Source organism: Stenella coeruleoalba (assembly GCF_951394435.1).
Source record: "Stenella coeruleoalba genome assembly, chromosome: 7".
Taxonomy (NCBI): domain Eukaryota; kingdom Metazoa; phylum Chordata; class Mammalia; order Artiodactyla; family Delphinidae; genus Stenella; species Stenella coeruleoalba.
This window is the reverse complement of record NC_137153.1, coordinates 87,347,593-87,365,903: the sequence shown is the minus strand read 5'-3', so window position 1 is coordinate 87,365,903 and position 18,311 is coordinate 87,347,593. Positions and strand designations below refer to the sequence as shown.

General features: G+C 39.3%; 1 protein-coding gene across 6 annotated transcripts in view; it reads right to left on the bottom strand.

The window, feature by feature from the left end:
* The window catches only part of ZCCHC7 (zinc finger CCHC-type containing 7), a 298,518-nt gene extending 288,342 nt beyond the window's left edge, over positions 1 to 10,176 (bottom strand). For 2 of the 6 annotated variants that reach the window (XR_013829105.1, XM_079926878.1), the window contains exons 1-2: positions 9,072 to 10,088; positions 4,461 to 5,091 (exon numbers count right to left, since the gene is read on the bottom strand). Coding sequence is in view for 5 of the 6 variants with exons in the window: in XM_079926878.1 (XP_079783004.1) it covers positions 4,461 to 5,070 (610 nt within the window). In the remaining variant the exon portion in view is untranslated. Of the gene's footprint in view, positions 1 to 4,460; positions 5,092 to 9,071; positions 10,089 to 10,145 lie in introns of those variants that run through there. The other 4 variants (XM_079926882.1, XM_079926880.1, XM_079926881.1 and 1 more) reach the window with 4 other exon arrangements.
* Positions 10,177 to 18,311: the final 8,135 nt, after the last annotated feature.

The following is an 18,311-nucleotide window of genomic DNA, read 5'->3' as shown; positions in this document are numbered from 1 at the left end:
CAGGTACTGAAGCCCTGTGTTTTGGCATGGATTTGTTATAAGCAGAGCCCTCATCATAAAGCTGTATATACTGAGGAAAGCTAGGCTGAGCACACTACCTAAGTGCTACATCACCAAGGCCCCCATGGAACCCAAGGAAGCTAATCGACAGCTTCAGATCATAAAATCAGAAAAGTATCAAACATTTAGAGGAAGTAAAAAAGAGGGAAAAAATGTCTCCTGGTTGTATATTATCTACCTGATCGTGTATTCTAATTGTGTATTAAAGCAAAACAAACATTTACTTATCTCACTGAAACTGAAGTAGTGCGAAAGAACCTCACATTTCCACAGAGCAAGAGTGGTGCTGCACTCATTACTACAAATTTAACAATGGAAAATATGGATGTACTTACATAGTCCTTCAGATCTTCACGTACTACCTCAAATTCACTAATCCTATTTTTTAAAAAGTTTTAAGTTTTCAACCACAACTATCCCCAGGATTTTGAGAGACTTAACTCCAATGGTTAAGAAGAGACTTCCATAAATTACTTAAGCTTCTTATTATATTTTGTCTCTTCAATGAAACACCAAGCCACTTAAGGCTAAAACTATGTCTTTTACCACTTTAAATCCCCTCTATGTATTCTACATAGAGTAGATGCTCAATAAGTGTTTGATCATTTAGCAGTTAATGAAAAACAAAGTAATATATATGGCAAAGAATTACTCTAAATAGTATTAAAAAGGCTTCTGAGGAAAAGACCTGTCCTCAAGGAGTTGCTAATCTCTTCTCTTATATTATATTGATATTTCAAATATGCCACAGTTTGAGGGGTTTGCGGAGGAGGGGGAGCAGTACACAAAATCATAATTTTTGCTGTTTAACCATCATCATTTCAGAAGTATGCCAGAATTTCCACAAACTTCCACTGACATGAAAAAATCTTTTCTCTAAAGACTATTATACAAACTGAACCAGATCTACCCCCAGGTCTATTTATGAATGGGATAATAATGATTAGAAAGTAACAACACACTCAAATAGGCATCAGTACTGAATATATTGCCTATTAACTAGAAAAAAAATAGGATTATGGCATTAGTAGATCAAGGAGCACAGAGTAGGGATAAATTTCAATATGGATAGTAGGAACATACACTGACTGTTTGGAATCAAGAATTACTTAGAATTACTTAGGTCTTAAATATATATTTTTACCAATATTGCTAAGAAATAACAAAGAGTCTACCAGTAAATCAAATAGAAATGTGCAACATGACAAGTAATCATAAAAACCACTGCAGTTAATTGGAACCCTCATACATTACTGATGGGGATGTATAATGGTGCGGCCACTGTGGAAAAGTTTGGCAGTTCCTCAAAAAGTGAAACAGAGAAATGCCAGTAATCTTATTCCTAGTTTATACCCATACCCAAAACAAGTATTCAAGTAAATACCTGTACATGAATGTCCAGAGTAGCACTATTCATGACAGCCAAAAGGTAGAAACACAAATGTCCATCAACAGATAAATGGATAAACAAAATGCAGGTATACAATAGAATATTATTCAGCCTTAAAAGAGGAATGAAGTACTGATACATGCTACAATATGCATAAGCCTCCAAAACATTATGCTAAGTGAAAGAAGCTAGACACAAAAGGTCACATACTGGATGATTCTATTTACACGAAATATCCAGAATAGGTAAATCCAAAGACAGAAAGCAGACTTGTGCTTGTCAGAGTCTGGGGCAGGAGGTTATGAGGAGTGACTGTTCAATCGGTGCAGGGTTTCTTTTGGATGTGGTGAAAACATTTTGGCGTTTCCCTTGGATGTGATGAAAATGTTTTGGAACTAGATATAGGTAATGGTTCTACAACATTGTGAATGTATTAAATGCCTCCAAATTGAACCTTTAAAACGGTTAATTTTGTGTTAATTTCACCTCAATAAAAAATAAACAAATAATCCCCCCAAAACACAGTTCAAGAACAGCCATGCTTCTTATTGTCTATAACATAAAATACTAAAATTGTTTTCCAGAGATTTCTCTATATACCTGATTACCAACTTTTTCTTCATTCCTAAAAGCCATACCTAAGTCCATCATTCTCTTTCCTCTAGAATCCTCATCTCCATATGGCTCAGCTACTCTTAACCCCGTCCTCACTACCCCTCATCAATCCCCTTCATTTTGCCTTGAGAAATCCTACTTACATTATGAGCCACCATCCAGTTAACCTGCTCCTCTTTCTGTGGAAAGATAAGCTTTCTTTTCAATTTATCAAGCTTTTCAGTATGTATATGTGAAATAACAATAAGATATCCAAATGGAAGTATTTGGCACGGTGGACATAGAGAACTTGAATTCAAGAAAAGTCGCTGATCATCATGAACACATTAGTATTTGATGAAACTAGGTGTCATGTTACGGGAAGGCAATTTAGAGAAGGAATAGGCTAAATGATTGTTTTGACATTCTGTAATGTTTTGCCTAACCCTGGATCTTTTGGTTTCTGTCACCCTGCCCCAGGTATTACTGGAAAAAGTTATGAAACCCTTCAGAGTGAGTTCATTACAAGTTCACATTGTTTCAATTTTGATTGAATACTACTTTTAAGCAAGGCTTTTATTCTCTTATTGTTGATTTGTTAGCATAATGATTTCCAACCTATGAGCTTCAGACTCCTGGGAGCTGGAGAATTAGTTATCACAATGGGTGGCCAGAGGCATGCTTTATATAAGGCCATATATGCTGCAGACAGGCCTTATACAATATTTTTCAAATGTGTAGACAATGTTGTGGTTAATAAAATACAAAGTCATGTATGAGTGTACTGAATAGCTTTTTGCTAATATGCATTTTCTCAATTAACAAATACTAAAAATGTAACTATAGTTATGTGGGGCAGGGGGTCCACAAATTTTTTTGAAGTTAAAGAAGTTGTCATCGTCAACATATTGGGATCCACTGCCTAACAGTATTCCCCATAGCACCTAAACATCTTTCCCACACTCTAAGCCTCTAAGTATCCCCTGCCCAATTCCAGACCCACTTCCACTTTCATTTTCCCAAGAAAATCAAACACATCCTTATATATTCCCTCATCTACCTCAATCCATCTGAATTTATTCTTTCTCCTCCACCTCTATAAATATTTGGTAATTTAGCAATTAAATGTCTCTTCCCTTTTAAGACTAATTCAGACAATATACCTGAGCCCATCTCTTATTTGCCTCCCTTACCCCAATCCACCAAACAGGTTTAATCTCTCCTTCAAGAGATTATCCCCTTCCACCTAAAAACATTATCAACTCTCTCTTATTCTGACAAAACTTTACTTGATTCTGCTCTATGTTCTAGCTACTATCCTATTTCTTTTCTTCCTTTTGGTGTCAAATTCTCAGAGCTGGCCTACTACAGCCTGAGCCAGACACCTGGCTTTGTAAATAAGATTCTGTTGAAATAGCCATCTCATTTTTTCAGATATCATGGCTGCTTTCCTACAACAAGGGCAAAGTTAAGTAGTTAGGCGATCCTATGGCTTGGAAACCTAAAATATTTCCTACCTGGCTCTTTAAAAAGTTTGTCAATCTCTGGGGCTCCAAAGCATGATCTATATTCAATATCAGCATTTTCTTTTGAGGACAAGTGGGTGCCATTAAAGGTTTTGGATCAGCAGTAAAGTACTGAGTAAAGGGCATTTCAAGACTACCAACTTAACAACAGCATACAGGGAAGATATAAAAGATCATTTAGGAAAATATTGCAAGAGACTACACATTAAGCATAAAGGGAGAAAAATAAAAGGGACTTTTTAAAAGGATAAGCATCAATACTAGATGACTACATGTGACAGAGACAAAACTAACACCAAAATTTCAATTCTTGATTATGTGGCTCTCAAGAATTTGCATTCTCTCCTACAGTCTACTGTAGACTTACAGCTCTTCATAGTTTCCTACATTACTGATTAGGGAGTTCCTAAAAATCTTAATACTAATTCCATATCTTCTGTATACCAGGCATTCCCCATGCTTGCTATATGGCTACCTCCTGGGTAAGCAAATCACTTAGGAAGAGGCAGAACCAACAGAGTTGGCCAAATAAGAGCATAGGGCCAATGTCAGAGTTGGATGGAGTACTCACCTGTGGTACCAAGCAGAGAGAGAGGGGAACTAAGATTTCAGGTCCAGAACTGGCTCTAGCCAAACAGGAAGAAGCAGTTATGAATTTGCTTATAGCAGAAGCAGAGTGTCTTTGATATCCTGACATACTTTTCTGATGTTCAGACAGACCACCATTAAAGTGGCCATTGGTAAAAGAGTCTCATGAAAAACAAGCCAAAAAACAAGACCAAAAGGTGAGGAATTAAATGGAGCAGACCCTAATGGTCTTTTGTTTAGGAAAAGCAGTCTTCCTTATTAAAGATGATACTACTTTTCATAATGGCCAATATGATACTAACCTTCATTAAGAGAATTTTCACACCCCACAAGATTGAGAAGGATATCGTCATCTTTATCATCAACTTCACATCCCAGCAGCATCCAGCTTTCCACATTATCGCTTTCTGAAATGGTGCTCTCTTCCTCTTCACTTGAACTGACCTCTATAATCATGACCTCTTGGATTGTACCTGATCTCTCTCCAGGTTTAGTCTTCTCAATATCCCTCTTGCATTTCTTATCTGCCAACTCATTAGAATGAAGAAAAGCAGGAGGACCTTGGGTCCTTTCTTCTGCATGGACTCTAAAATTCTTTCTTTTACATTTATAAATACTATCTTCATCAGACAGTGTGATGACCTCTGACCCATCTGATAGCTGGATGACCTCACTATCTGAAAGGATAATTAAGTTCTTCTGATTTGGTTTACTATTGAGTGATTCAGAATTCCCAGAGTTCTTCTCTTCATGTTCTTCCTCTTTGATGACATTATCAAGATCTTGGGCATAATGAACTTGGCTGTAGAGCTGAAATTCCACCTCACTATCAACACTCAGTTCACTAGATGACTCTTCACGATAAAGGTCATCTTCATATGCTTCTATGGTCTCATAACCACCAAACATCATGGAAAGTCAGTAACCTTGATGCTGTAAAACAGAAAGTCATAGAAAGAATATATTTTAACAGCTCAGATCATGCCTGTTTAGTGCATAATGATATCACCTCTTAGAGCTAACTTCTGTGAAGGCCATCATTTTTCTCAATGACATATTAAAATACCTTTTTCTCTTAGAGTAGTACCATTTTTCAAGATTTTCTAAATTGTTATGACACACTCTAATAATGCCCAGCCCCTCCCAAATGAAAATTACTGCCAACAAACTGAGTTACAGTTATTAATGGAAATGTTATATTTCACAAGTATGTTAAAAAGGAAAAACAGGTTGAGATCCACTGTTTCAGACACCGATCACTTTTTCTCCACAATGTTAAAAATCACAAAAATATTTTAGGTCATTCTCACTACTATTCCATCCATTCTTCATCTTTTCCCTGGCTCTGGTTCTGTATCTCATCTTTTCTGGTATACATTCTCACACAGGAATATTACTTCAATTATGACTAAAATCCACAAAAGGACATAATTATCATATTTACTGTTTTGGTGTATATTTGTCTTCTCAATTAAAAAATTAATCTCCAGGCCTTCTGATCTTTGACCAAAAGAATACATAAAAATAGCTGACAAACTTAGTTTATTTCTGTACCTATAAAGATATGTATGAAATACAAACTAACTGAAGACCTAAAATAGAGGTAAAACTCAGCTTTAGGAGCACTTTACTCCTACTGTGAGCACAGTAAATCCCGCTCATCCTTCAACTCTGTTTAAATATCACTTCCTCGGGGAAGCTTTCCTTGACCCACCAAACTGTGGACCCTTTATAGGTTTCCATAGCACTTTACATTTCAAGACATTCACATTTCTAATTACTAGTGCAATGTAAATTTCCCACAAGAACAAATCACATACCCCAGGGGGGCAGGAACTATATGCACTTTGTTAAACAATGGATCACCAAAACCAAGCAGAGTAACTGGCATTTAGTAAGACCTCTATAAAGGTCTGCTGAACTAACAAATGAATAAATAAATGAATAATATCATCAGGTATTTGTTCTAAAGCCCTAATAAATCTAATTATGTGTCTAAAATATGAAAATTATGATGAGATGAATTTCGTAGTTGTCTCCAACTATTTCAAAGATTCTCATATCATCAACCAAAAATCTACACAGATGTTTCAATTAGGTACTAATGGAACACTGATCAAAATGAGAGTGCTGGAAAAAAACTCATTTTTGTTTAAAAAAAAATCAGGCACAGTATAGAGAACAATTAAAAATGACAATTTATTCTTTCTACTCTACTTTTAGCTATACAGATACAATTTAGAAAGACTAGTTGTTTTCTTAGTTTATCAATTCTCTGCCCAAAATGTCGGGGTACTTTTGGTGATACAACCTGCTGACTCCAAAAATCAAATGAACAAGAGCCAAAAATGTACTACACTCATGCTGGAGTTTCTTGTTTTACAGAAATAAAGAAACCAACTTTTGTTGTACACCTTAAACTTACACAATGTTATATGTCAATTATATCTCAATAAAGCTGGGGGGAAAAAGATGATTAAAAGTTCTGAGTTAACAATATTGTATATATGAAATCTGCTAAGAGAGTAAATCTTAAATGTTCTAACCACACACAAAAAAGGTTAAGATGTGAGGTGATGGATGTGTTAACTAACCTTATTGTGGTAATCATTTCACAATATATACATATATCAAATCATCATGTTGTACACCTTAAACAATGTTATTTGTCAATTATATCTCAATAAAGCTGGGGGGGAGACCCAACTTTTAATGCCTTTTTTTCCTTCTAAAAGGTACAATATACCTGTTCCCTTTTTGCACTGTCCTTCAGGTTGCTATGCTGTTGTCATACAAGTTGAATGTGGCTGTCTGAAAAGTAATGCTCATAGCATTTATCAGTTTATATTGAAATGTTAGCTTCAGAGGAATACAAATAAAAGATGAATCCTTTCCTTTTTATTTAATAGGTAAATTAATTCTAAAAGAAGTCAAAGGAATTATGCTTCCTTCAAAATCCTCACTGGATCCATCTTGAGGATCCAGTGTGGACTTAAGATAAAACGTAATTCCGGTGCAGCACAGAAAAAATTAAAGAGCTAAATTACAGAGTTACAAATTTGTACTACTCTTGGAGCCATCCCAAAGGAAAGGGATTAAGAAAAGAGCCATAGGCACACCTGTGAATGTATGCCAAAAATAAACTACAGAAATAAAATAAAAACAGACTTCCTTGGGTCTAAGGGTTTATCTCTTCCCCTGAAATGTAGAAAAATGAATTTAACAATTTAGCCCCTATGGCCTTTAAGAGGATTTTGTCCCTTCTGTACTGAAAATTGTGCTCAGCATAACCGGCTCTTCTATTTATGTAGTTTATGTATGCCAGAGCTACGGTCTGCCTGAGGCTGTTTTGGTTTATGTTACTACTTTAATCACATTCAAACGCATTTAGTTAACTTTTTAAATTCATACTCCAAGGATGAATATGAAAAATATATATATGTATATAACTGTCTTGATTCAGAAGGACTTCTCAGCTTTTTGATCATTGTACACAATTCTCAAGCATACTTAATTAGATAACATAAAGTCTCTATGAGAGTCACAAAATTTTAAATCTGGAAGAGACCTTTCAGATTATCTCATCAACCTCCTCAATCTACATATAAGGAAACTGAGGTCCAAAGAGATAAGGAGGCCTATCCAAAGTTATTTAGCTGGTTAAGAACACAGCTAAAACTGATTCACATTTCCCTGATTAAAAAAATAACAATCATCATTTTGAATAAAGATTAAAGAAAAAACAAAAATCTTCCTTCAAAACTAAATTTGCAGTGGCTCTAACACCTAAATTTACCTAACAAATATCCATTTTATTTCCGTGGAGTTTAAAAACTATAAAAGAGGCATTTTAATTGGAAAGAAAAGCATACATTTGAATTTGTCAGTTTACCATCCAAGAGCGTCCCAAGTTGGTACACAAAGGCTACAGCAATGCCATGACCAAAAAAGATGGCTCTTATATAAGAACTTAAAATATGAGTTTGGGAATAAAACTTCTCTGAAGAATTTAAATGGCTTAACAAATATAAAACAGCTATAGAGAATAACTGCAAAGGCGCTCGCTGTTCAAAAGTGAGAGCAGAATTCATTCACTGATTTTTTTTAAACTAGACAACTTAAGGCTTATTTAAGCTTTCAGATTTTATTATACAGTCTTTAAAGACAACATTTCTGCTCTAACAGTCTACCAACTGGTCATTTCAGTCCTTGTGCTCTTATTTCTCTTCAAAGAACTTTTAGCCTAGATATTTCTTTTTGATGAGATAGTTATCCATCTCAAGGAAATTTAAATCAAATTCACAGCTTGATATCAAGCCTAGTTTTCTTTAGAACGTGATTAACAGTTTAATTTCAAATTAAAATTTCTGACTTAGTGAGCCATCCTGATAGTGACAGATTTGAAACACTACTGACTCTAGTGTTAAAATTTCTGCCCACTCTTCGAATGGGGCTTTCAATTTGAAGTAAATCAAACTGGGACAGAGAATTCAAATGTGGGAAACAATGGTCACAAAAAAATTCAGACAGAATACAAGATGCTGGTGGGAGAAAATAATGCTAAATTTATTCAGACAAGTCCAGCTGTTCCTGACATAAAGTCTTTATAGAGTAACTAATCCTATCTCAAAACACTTCCTTCACCTTTCCCTCAGCGCTTTTTCCTGTTATTACACAGTATCTTATCCTTGAAGCTATTGCACAATCCTCACTTCCACTTCTTCCTCGGTTTATTCCCCACCCTCAGACTCTCTTGAAAACATCAATACTGAATTATCCCCAAAGCACAATACCGTCTGAAATATACACACAGTCGAAAAATTCAAAACACAACAGAGTTTTGGAAGGAACCTGAAAGTCATTAAATTAAACACTCATTTTATACACTGAGAAATGGGCTCTGAGAAGCTTACTTATTCATTGCGCATAAAAGATCTCCTAATTCAACCCCGTAATCTGAAATCAAGGTAAATACAGCCTGAAGAGAAGATTTCTGGAGTCACCAGTGCGAGTTGGTGGTGGAGCCCCGGCTAGAACGCAGGCCTGCTGACTCTCCACTCAGCCAGTTTTCCCACTACATCTGCAACTCTTAAAGTTGAAGTTAACTGCCGGCTACGATGTGAAGGATAAAGGGAATCAGCGAACACAGTCCAAGTCTCCTTGTTTTACGTGGGGAAAGGGGCCCATCTCCCGAAATTTTTCTGTCCCCACAGCTGCAGCTGCTGCTTCTGACTGCTGACGGTGGATTAGGCCCAGGACTGTTCGGTCCTCAAAGGCCGAGCCCTCTTCGCGTTTAAATGACTGACCGGCTTTCCTAATAGACAGGGGAACCGCGGGGGTGGGGGTTGGAGGTAAAATAGGCAGAAACGCCACTCCTCACCGAGGCCATGGGCGCCCAGCCATTTTTGAACCACGGCCTCAGGCCTTGGAGGGGCAGGGAGAAGCCCAGCCGGTCCGCGGAGTCGCGTGGAAAAGAGCTCGACTGAGAGGCCACGAGCCGAGCCCCGCCACGAGTAAGGGACACAGGGGGGACGCGGAGGCCGGCGAGGGGACACGCGCTAGCTCCACAGCCCAGCGGGCGAGGCGGAGGGCGGGCAGGGGTCCCCCGGCCGCAGTCGGCTCGGGGTCCGTCACACACATACTCACTGCCGCGGCTGCGACCAGGAAGCACCAACCAGGAACCAAAACGCGTAGAGGGACGGGGAGGGGCGAGGACAAATGAGGTAAGAAAACCGCGTCCGCGCGAACCCGGGAGAAGGGAAGGCACTTCCGGGGAAAACACAGCTCCCGGGAGTCGTCTTCCGTCCCGCCCACCCACCAGGCCTTCTGTACGCATGCGTAACAACTATTAACCCTTTCCTTTCCCCTTGATGTGCCTGTCTTGCTCTGGTCCTTCCCCCCAACGGCTTCTTTCGCAGATATTTAAGCTGCATCTGTGACAGAGGACACCATGTTTGAATGACTTGCACAGAAGATATGCTACTTACCGAGCAAAACCGGGGAGAGTTAGCGCCTTTCTGTGCTGGCGAGAAAAACTACATCTACCATGATGCTCCGGGGCGAAGTTTAGCCCGCGCTCCGCCTCCTTTCCCCCTGACCTCGGAGGACATCCTCCATGTGCCACGTGGCGCGGGAGCGGAGCCGAGACCCAGCAAGGGGACGAGGACCGGTGCGGCAGACGGCTTGGCTGGTGTACTCGGGGAATCCCAGCGAGGGAGAAGCCTCTTTGAGAGCGCCTGGTTTAGATCCTTCTCTCGAGCTAGGTGACCTTAGGCAGGTCCTTCCCACCTCTAAGTTGAAGGTAAACTTAGTTTACACTGGGGCGCTTCCGGCTCCTTTTTTCCCCTAGAATACAAGACAACAGATTTAACTCTTTGTGAACCTGGAAGAGCTGAACTCTTGCGAAAGATTGAAGTCAATACTGGTCCTTTGGAAGCCTCCGGAGGCTACAGATTGTGTTGGAAGCCCCTGGCTTCGGTTCCTCGTCTCACACCTTATTTTAACAGTAATACTAAACCCAACTGTACATCTTTATCAATTCGTCGGCCCTTGGCAACAGTCTTGAAAGATGTTTGACATTGATTATTTTTGCCAACATTTATCGAACATGTGTTTAAGAGCCAGGCAGTGCTAGCAATTGCGAATATAGTGGTAAATGTTTTAAAGTCTCTGGTCTCATAGAGCTAGAGTCTACCTGAGAAAGCAGAATACAGATAGTTTGCTTATATCTAAGAGTTTGACCGGAAAAATAATTAGAAATTTTAGTTAGCATTATGGTAAGTGCTAGGAAGGAGGACAAGATACAATGAAAAGGTAAAATTGGAGGACCCGTTTTGCAGAGGAGGAAACAGGCTAAGAAATGGGCCACAGAAATTACTAGATTGTTTATTAGGTAATGTGTATTGTGTAGAACAAATGTTATCTTAAAAATAATAATATACTGAACATTTATCAAGTGCCAGGCTTACTCCTATAAATTTACTATGTATAAACTTTAAAATTTTAACAACCCTTTGAGGTTGAGAGTTTTTAAAAAAGGAAATAGATTCAGAGGTTAAGTAACTTGCCCAAGGCCACAAGGCCAGGAAATGCTCCCAATTACTATGCCCAGTGCTCTCACTATTACTCCTGCATTCAACAGAGATTTGCTATGTTCCCATGCTCAAAATGCTTAGGCACCCCCAACAGGTTATGTCATAAAACCTAGAATTCTTTGGATGTTGTAAAGAACACTTCATGAGCTGACATCTGCCTACCTCTTTACCACCATGCTGAATACTGGGCCGTTGCCAGAACACACTATGCTCTATCACATCTGTGCCTTTACAGAGAGCATTCCTACTGCCTGTAAAGTCCTCCCTGTCATTCACCCTACTCTGCTCAAGACTGAGTCTTCAGGGAAATTTTCCAACTTAACCAGACAGAACAGGCATTCCTTCCCTCCATCAAGACAGTTATATTGTCTTAAAATTGTCTCCTAACTGGATTGTGGGCTCCCAGAAGGGTGAAGCTTTGACATTTTATCTTTGTATCTTCACCAGCTAATATAGTGCTTGACAGACAGCAAGCACTCAGTAATGGTGTTAAAGGAATGAAGGACCTCTTCTAACTACCTGAGGTTCTAGGAAACCAAGAACCAGATATGGATCCACCAGCTGTCAGTTCAGTGGGAAACATGTCATGACTCCAAATAACTGGAATGCAGTGTAGTGTTCCATGATACTAACATGGTGTAAAGAGCTGCAGGGACCCCAAGGATACAGAGATTTCTGACCAAGAAGAGTAGTGTATATATACACGCACCTTGCCTTTACATGATAAGTTCTCATTTAGACTGTTTTTAGAAATCACGAGATTCAGTCTCCTATTGTGATGGGGAAACTGAAGTTTTGCCAAGAGTCACGTGGCAGAGGCAGAACTGTGTGTGTAATCCAGGTCTCTGAGTCTCTCCCCAAACCACCTCACACTGTCTCTGCCCCACACCTCTTGAGATCACAAATGGTAGCATGCACAAACATCCTGGAGCCTCTCTTAGAATGTCCTAAGGGGTCCATTTATTTGAGAGAGGAAGCACCTGCTTTCGCCAGGGCAGTGGCAGTACTGCATCAACAGTGAGCAGCTGAATTAGGGTGAGGGGCCAGGAGAAAGCAGAAACCTGCTGCAGAGGGCAGGCCAGGTGGGGGATGTAGTGTAGCAGGATCTGGGCAAGTGACTTACCCTTACCCTTCTGTTGCAGAGGGAGGAGCTACCTCCTTTATTTTATTCTGGTTTAGTGGTACCTAGAACCTCTGAAAAACTAACCATTTTGACCTTTTATCAGTTGCCTTTCCATTACTATCCATTCACTGGCAGCCTACTATGTAATAACCCCTTGTGAGCCACTTCAGGTATATTGTCTGCCAGATATATTGTAAGGGAGTGTTAGCCCATTTCACTGGTGTGGAAATTGTGACTTGGCGAGGTCATGTGACTTCCTCTAAATGACAGAGCTGGTATTCAAACTCAAGTCTTGTCTGAATCCAAAACCTATGCTCTTTTCTATGCCCAAACTGCCTTTCAAAACTAAACTCCTCGAGGGTGGAGACTATGATGTCCTGCTCTGTCTCTCCAGTACTTAACCCAAGGCAGAGTATGTTTCAGGCTCCCAGAGGTCACTGGTGGAATGAGTGGATTCAGCATGGAATGTTTGCCAAATGAAAGCCTGGGTGCTGTATGAACAGTGTTGTGGAACAGCAAAGGAGGGAGCTGCTGGCTGCTTAGGAGCAGTGGAGAAGCCTCCTGCAGAGGAGGAGGCCAAGTAAGTGGTTAGTAAAACAACAACAGCAGTCCAGCATTCTAATCGTAAAGAGCACAAACAGGCAATTCACAGAAGAAATCCGAAAGGCCATGAACTATGATAAGTGTTCAACATCACTAATAATAAGAAAAATATGAATGACCTCATACACTGTGGATGGAAATACAAATTGGAAAAGCCTTTTAGGGGAGTTAGTTGACCGTATCCATCAAAATTGTAAGTGAGCTATGTTTTTAAATGTATGTAGAAAGATTGTGATAGAAAAAAAAAGGAAACAAATATTCATCAATAGGGAATGAAATAAACAAGGATACGGCTATACTATTTTTTTAAGTATGCTGCTTTTAAAAGAATGAGATAAATCTGTATGTACTGACATAGATCTCCAAGACATACAGTTAAGTGAAAACAACAGGCAAATTGCAGAGCAATAGGTGTATTATGTACTCATTTTTGTTATAGTTTAAAGAGTTTGTGTGGCTGTATATAGATATGTGTGTATAGAATACATAGACAAAATACTGGATGGATGTCAGTAACAGTGGTTACTGACTTCTGAGGAAGGAAGTGGGAGTGGAAGGGAATAAAGAGGGACTTTTCACTTAAAAAAAAAAAAGAGACGTAATTCAGTGAGAAGAACACACATCACGTCTGGGGTACTCCTACCAAAGCACATAACCTGAATATAATCATGAGGAAACTATGAGACAAAAACAAATTAGGGAACATTCTACAATATACCTGACTCTTAAAACACTTCAAAAATGTCAGTCATAAAAAACAATGACTGAGGAATTGTTCCACACTCAAGGACAGTGAAAGAGACATGATACATAATAAATTCAATTCATGATCTGGGATTTTCTTTTGCCAGAAAGGATATTATTGGGACAATTAGCAAAATCCAAATAAATCTAGATTTGATGACAGTGCTGTATTGCTGTTTTTCTCCTGATTTTTATATTTGTATTACGGTTATGTAAGAGAATGTCCTTGTCTTTTTTAGGCTGTATAATCTGAAGTACTTGCAGTAAAAGGACATCATGTCTGAAACTGATTCTCAAGTGGTTCAGAAAACAATTGTTTTGGGGGCAAGGGAAAGGGAGAGAGAAAGGAGAAGGATAACACAAATGTAGTAAAAAGTTAACATTTTGGGAATCTGGGTAAAAGGTATTCAAGAGTTCTTGGTACTAATTTTGCAATTTATATCTAACTCTGAAATTATGCCAAAATATAAAATTAAAAGGAAAACTAAAAAGAATAAGAGTTTGCCCCGTGGAGAAGGCAGGGGGAATCTTCTGGCAAAGGAACAAGATAAGCAAAGGAAACTGACAAGCATGAGTCTTGCATTGAGAAACAATCAGTGGCTCTGAGTGTTCAGAACATGGCATGGTGTGGGGAGGGCGGGAGGGGAGAGAGTAAGAATCATGAGCAACACAACCCACAAATGGACCCAGTTCCCTGCTACCTAATATCGGAAATGAACATTAAGCCTTCTTTATGCCCAGCCTCAAGCCCTGCAAAAAATAACTCGAGTTCTTATGGCTGCCCTGTCATTTCATTGACAATTTCTCTTCATCCAGTGACTATAGAATAAGAAACCCTAGGACAGTGGCTGAAAGGGACGTCTAGGACAACTCCATCATTTTGCAGAAGGGAAAACGAAGACCCACAATGAAGGCAGGATTTGCAAGTTCCCAGCAAGTGTTAACACTGGCTTCCAGTTCACAGTCCATTACTCTTTCTGTTGTGCAAAATTCTGAAAGGTTGAGGCAGAAATAGAGACTGACAAGTGAAGTGAATGTTACCCTTTAAAGTTTGGATGTTTTTCATTTGCCACAAATACAGACTTAATGTCAGTACAGTTTTAAAATGTAATTATAGAACCTTGTTCACTTAAAGCCCATATGTTGCAGCTGGTAAGCAATATTCAATTCAGGCTCCTAGTCTGAGGCAGCAGTCAAGGTGATTCTCGGGAATTCTCAATGACATTGGTACCCATCTGGATTTGTTGAAAAGTTTAACATCCTTTTTTATTATTCATGATTTTGCAGTTCTTCACATTGCAAGGTGATAGAGCACACAATTTTCATCCATGAAACCATTCTTGAAAATTTAGACATTCATATAGATGGCTTTTAATTTTTCTTAGAGACTGCTTTTCCTTATAAAATCATGAAATTTAAAAAATATACACCATAAATTAAACTATATAAATGATAATATTCTCATTCTAATAAAATCCTAGGGATAAGGAGCTAGTATTTCAAGAACTGTATTCTCATTCGTTATTATTCCTAGTTGGAATTGTGTTTCTCAAGGCTTAGGTCTAAGTGACTATATAACAAACATTGAGTAGCAAGACTTTTGAGATTCTAATTTATTTAAGAATCATTAGATTCCATACAAAAAATCTCAAAGCACGTCATCAATAATGTGAGGTTACAGAGAAACACGTGACGAGTCTTTGGAGGGCCCTAACAGGAAGGGAGCAACATCACGGTTTGAGGGGGTTTAGTGTGTTTTTAAGAGAGACGTGAGCATGTTTGTGGCTGTGGGAAAGTAGAGAAGAGGTTGAAAAGGCAGGAAAGACTTGGGAATGATCAATCAAGTGACCTACCAAGGTAGACAGGAGGGGATTGGGATTGGCAGTTTCTCAAACTCTAATGTGCCCATGAATCACCTGGGGATCTTATTAAAATTCAGATTCTGACTCAGTAGGTCTGGGGTAGGGCCTGAGATTTTCCATTTCTAACAAGCTCTCAGGTGAACTTGATGCTGCTGGTCAGTGAACTACACTTCGGGTAGCAGAGGAGTAGAGTTGTGAATTGTGTGTTCATTTGCCTGTTTCCCTCCAGACCCTGAAGCAGAATCCTTCCATATAAACCCTATTGCCTAACACAGTACCTGTCATATAAAAGTTTGTTGAAAGCATTGAATATATGAAGATGTGCATTTGCCATCGTCTATAACTATGGAAAAATGAGGAGGAACCCTAATAGTCGAATGACACAAGACTGGATAAGTAAATTTTAGCACAAGTATACTTTGGAATATTCTTAAGTAATTTAATCTGTCTTTTGAAGTCCATATGATAATATGGGGAAATTCCTACGATAAAAACTTAGAAAGCATGTGAATTTTTACCTATATGATAGCCACTGTGTGAAATTATGCATTTGGGCAAGAACCAGAATGGAATAGAAAAAGCAAGTTTGATATGTTGGAGCAATAGGATCATAGATGAATTTTTACATTTAGATATCTGCCAATGTTATAAAAATTCAGGTGAAAAGTAACACTGTTACACATATGAAAGAAAAGAAATCAAACATGGATATTCTAACTGTAGCAAATCAAAACAGAGGTGAGTAATTCCTACACGTGGTAGCTTAGATTGGGTTTGTATGTATGGTTTAAATATATATGTATATATTAATTTTTCTTGGTGCAGTCATTCTTTTATTCGGACTTGAAAGCTTCTTTCTTCTTTTGTCTCTTCTTTCCTTCCTTTCTTTTCTTTCCTTTCCTTTCCTTATGCCCCTCTCCCCTCCCTCTTTTTGAGACATCTCTCCCTTAAGGAATTCCCATTCCCAGTGATAGCTCATCAAAGGAGCACATGAATAGCTGACATTATGTAATGCTTTGACATTTGGCATTCCCAAGGCATTACCCCACCCCTGATGCAGAATAAGTTGTCAGAGCATGAAATTGGTATTTTTACATATTCTTAATGTACAGATGTCAGTCTGAAAACCATTCACTAGTATTATGATTACATTCTTTGTCTCATTTTCTTTCTATGCCAAGATCTGTTCTTGGGATTTCTTTTCTTTTGGGAGTTTCAAAGAGGGAAGACAAAACTTTAATAATCCAGCTTATTGATTCTGCCAAAAGGTAAAAGTAAACGTTTAAGTCTCATTTTTGGCAACGATACTTCTGGCACAGGAGCAGAGATGTAACAAGAAGGACCAGATAGATGCAAAGGGGAAGTACAATCGGTGGCCCACTTGATGGTGCCAGATTCCTCAATGTGTTGCAGTTTACAAGTTTGTTAGTCTGTGTTAATCACAGAAATGAATGGTCTAGGCTTGTGGAAGAAACAACATGTCTAAAAATAGGAAATACACAAAGTAAGAATGGAAGATACTTAGGGACAGTCCTGACCATCTTCCCTTGTGTTCAGCAATGCCCCTATAGGGTCCCTGACAATGGGCATCCAGTCTCTGTTAACACCTTCACTGATGGACATCTCACTGCCTCACAAAGCAACCCACTTCATACTTGGACAGCTGGCAAATGCTGTCTAACATACTTTCCTCCTTCCGGTAACAGTACCAGCTTCCTTGGATGAACTGCTACTTCTTCGTACTGTGTGGTTCTGACAGGACACGGGTGGTGTGCTGCTCCGTGGCCTGTTTGCCCTCACATCCCACCTTGCCTTTCCCCTGCCCCTCTCTGTATTGCACAAGGGAGGGCGCTGACCACATAGGCCCTCCGTCCCAGACTCCCATGTCAGCTGGGTTTTGGCAGGTCCAACCAATGGGAGGCATTGGCAAGAGATTGGAGGGGGAGAAGTCAAGGTATTTGTCCCCCTTTATAGAGAGGGAAATGGTATCAGATTCCTATACTGCAGCTGCGTTTCCTCCATGTCTTAGAGTCAGCTCCCATTGCACAGATCCACCATGATTCCAACTTCCACTGGATGATTCCTGCCGCACCACCACCTCCCTTTATCCCTTCAATTTAGGATTAGCAGTGGCCTGGTAATACCTGAGAACAGTTGGTTCACTGTTCTCAGGAAGGCTCCTGAAGCCCTTCCATCACTTGTGTATAACCAGTAAACTCCCTCTGTTCAGAGTGATTTATATTTCCTTTTGGATCCCATCTGATATGATTCCACTTGTGACCAGGCCTGACAATCATAGTGCCTACTTCCAACCAAGTGATTGGCTCTGTTCTGGGCATGTGATGCAAGCTGGACCTATCAAAGTCCTACTCTAAGGCTGTATATATGCTTTTCAATGAGGGTGACTGAGCTTGGGTAGGGTAGGATTGGAGTCTGCAGCTATGTCTACAACACCCATCTGCGGAGTGAGAGAATGAAGCTAGCACAAAGAAAGAACCAGCAAGGAATGGGGAGACATCCAATGACATCCTTCAAGTTCCTAAAGTCCCTGAAGCTCTACCCTGAACTACCCATTTAATGAATCAAAATAGTCTCTTTTTCCCTTAAGTTTCCTTGATTTGGGCTTCTGTCCCTTGTTTTCCTTGATTTGGGGCTCATAGCCCCAAAATAAGCCTGACTAACAGAGACAGACTTAGTTGGTAGAAAAATATTCCCTTCAGGAAGCCC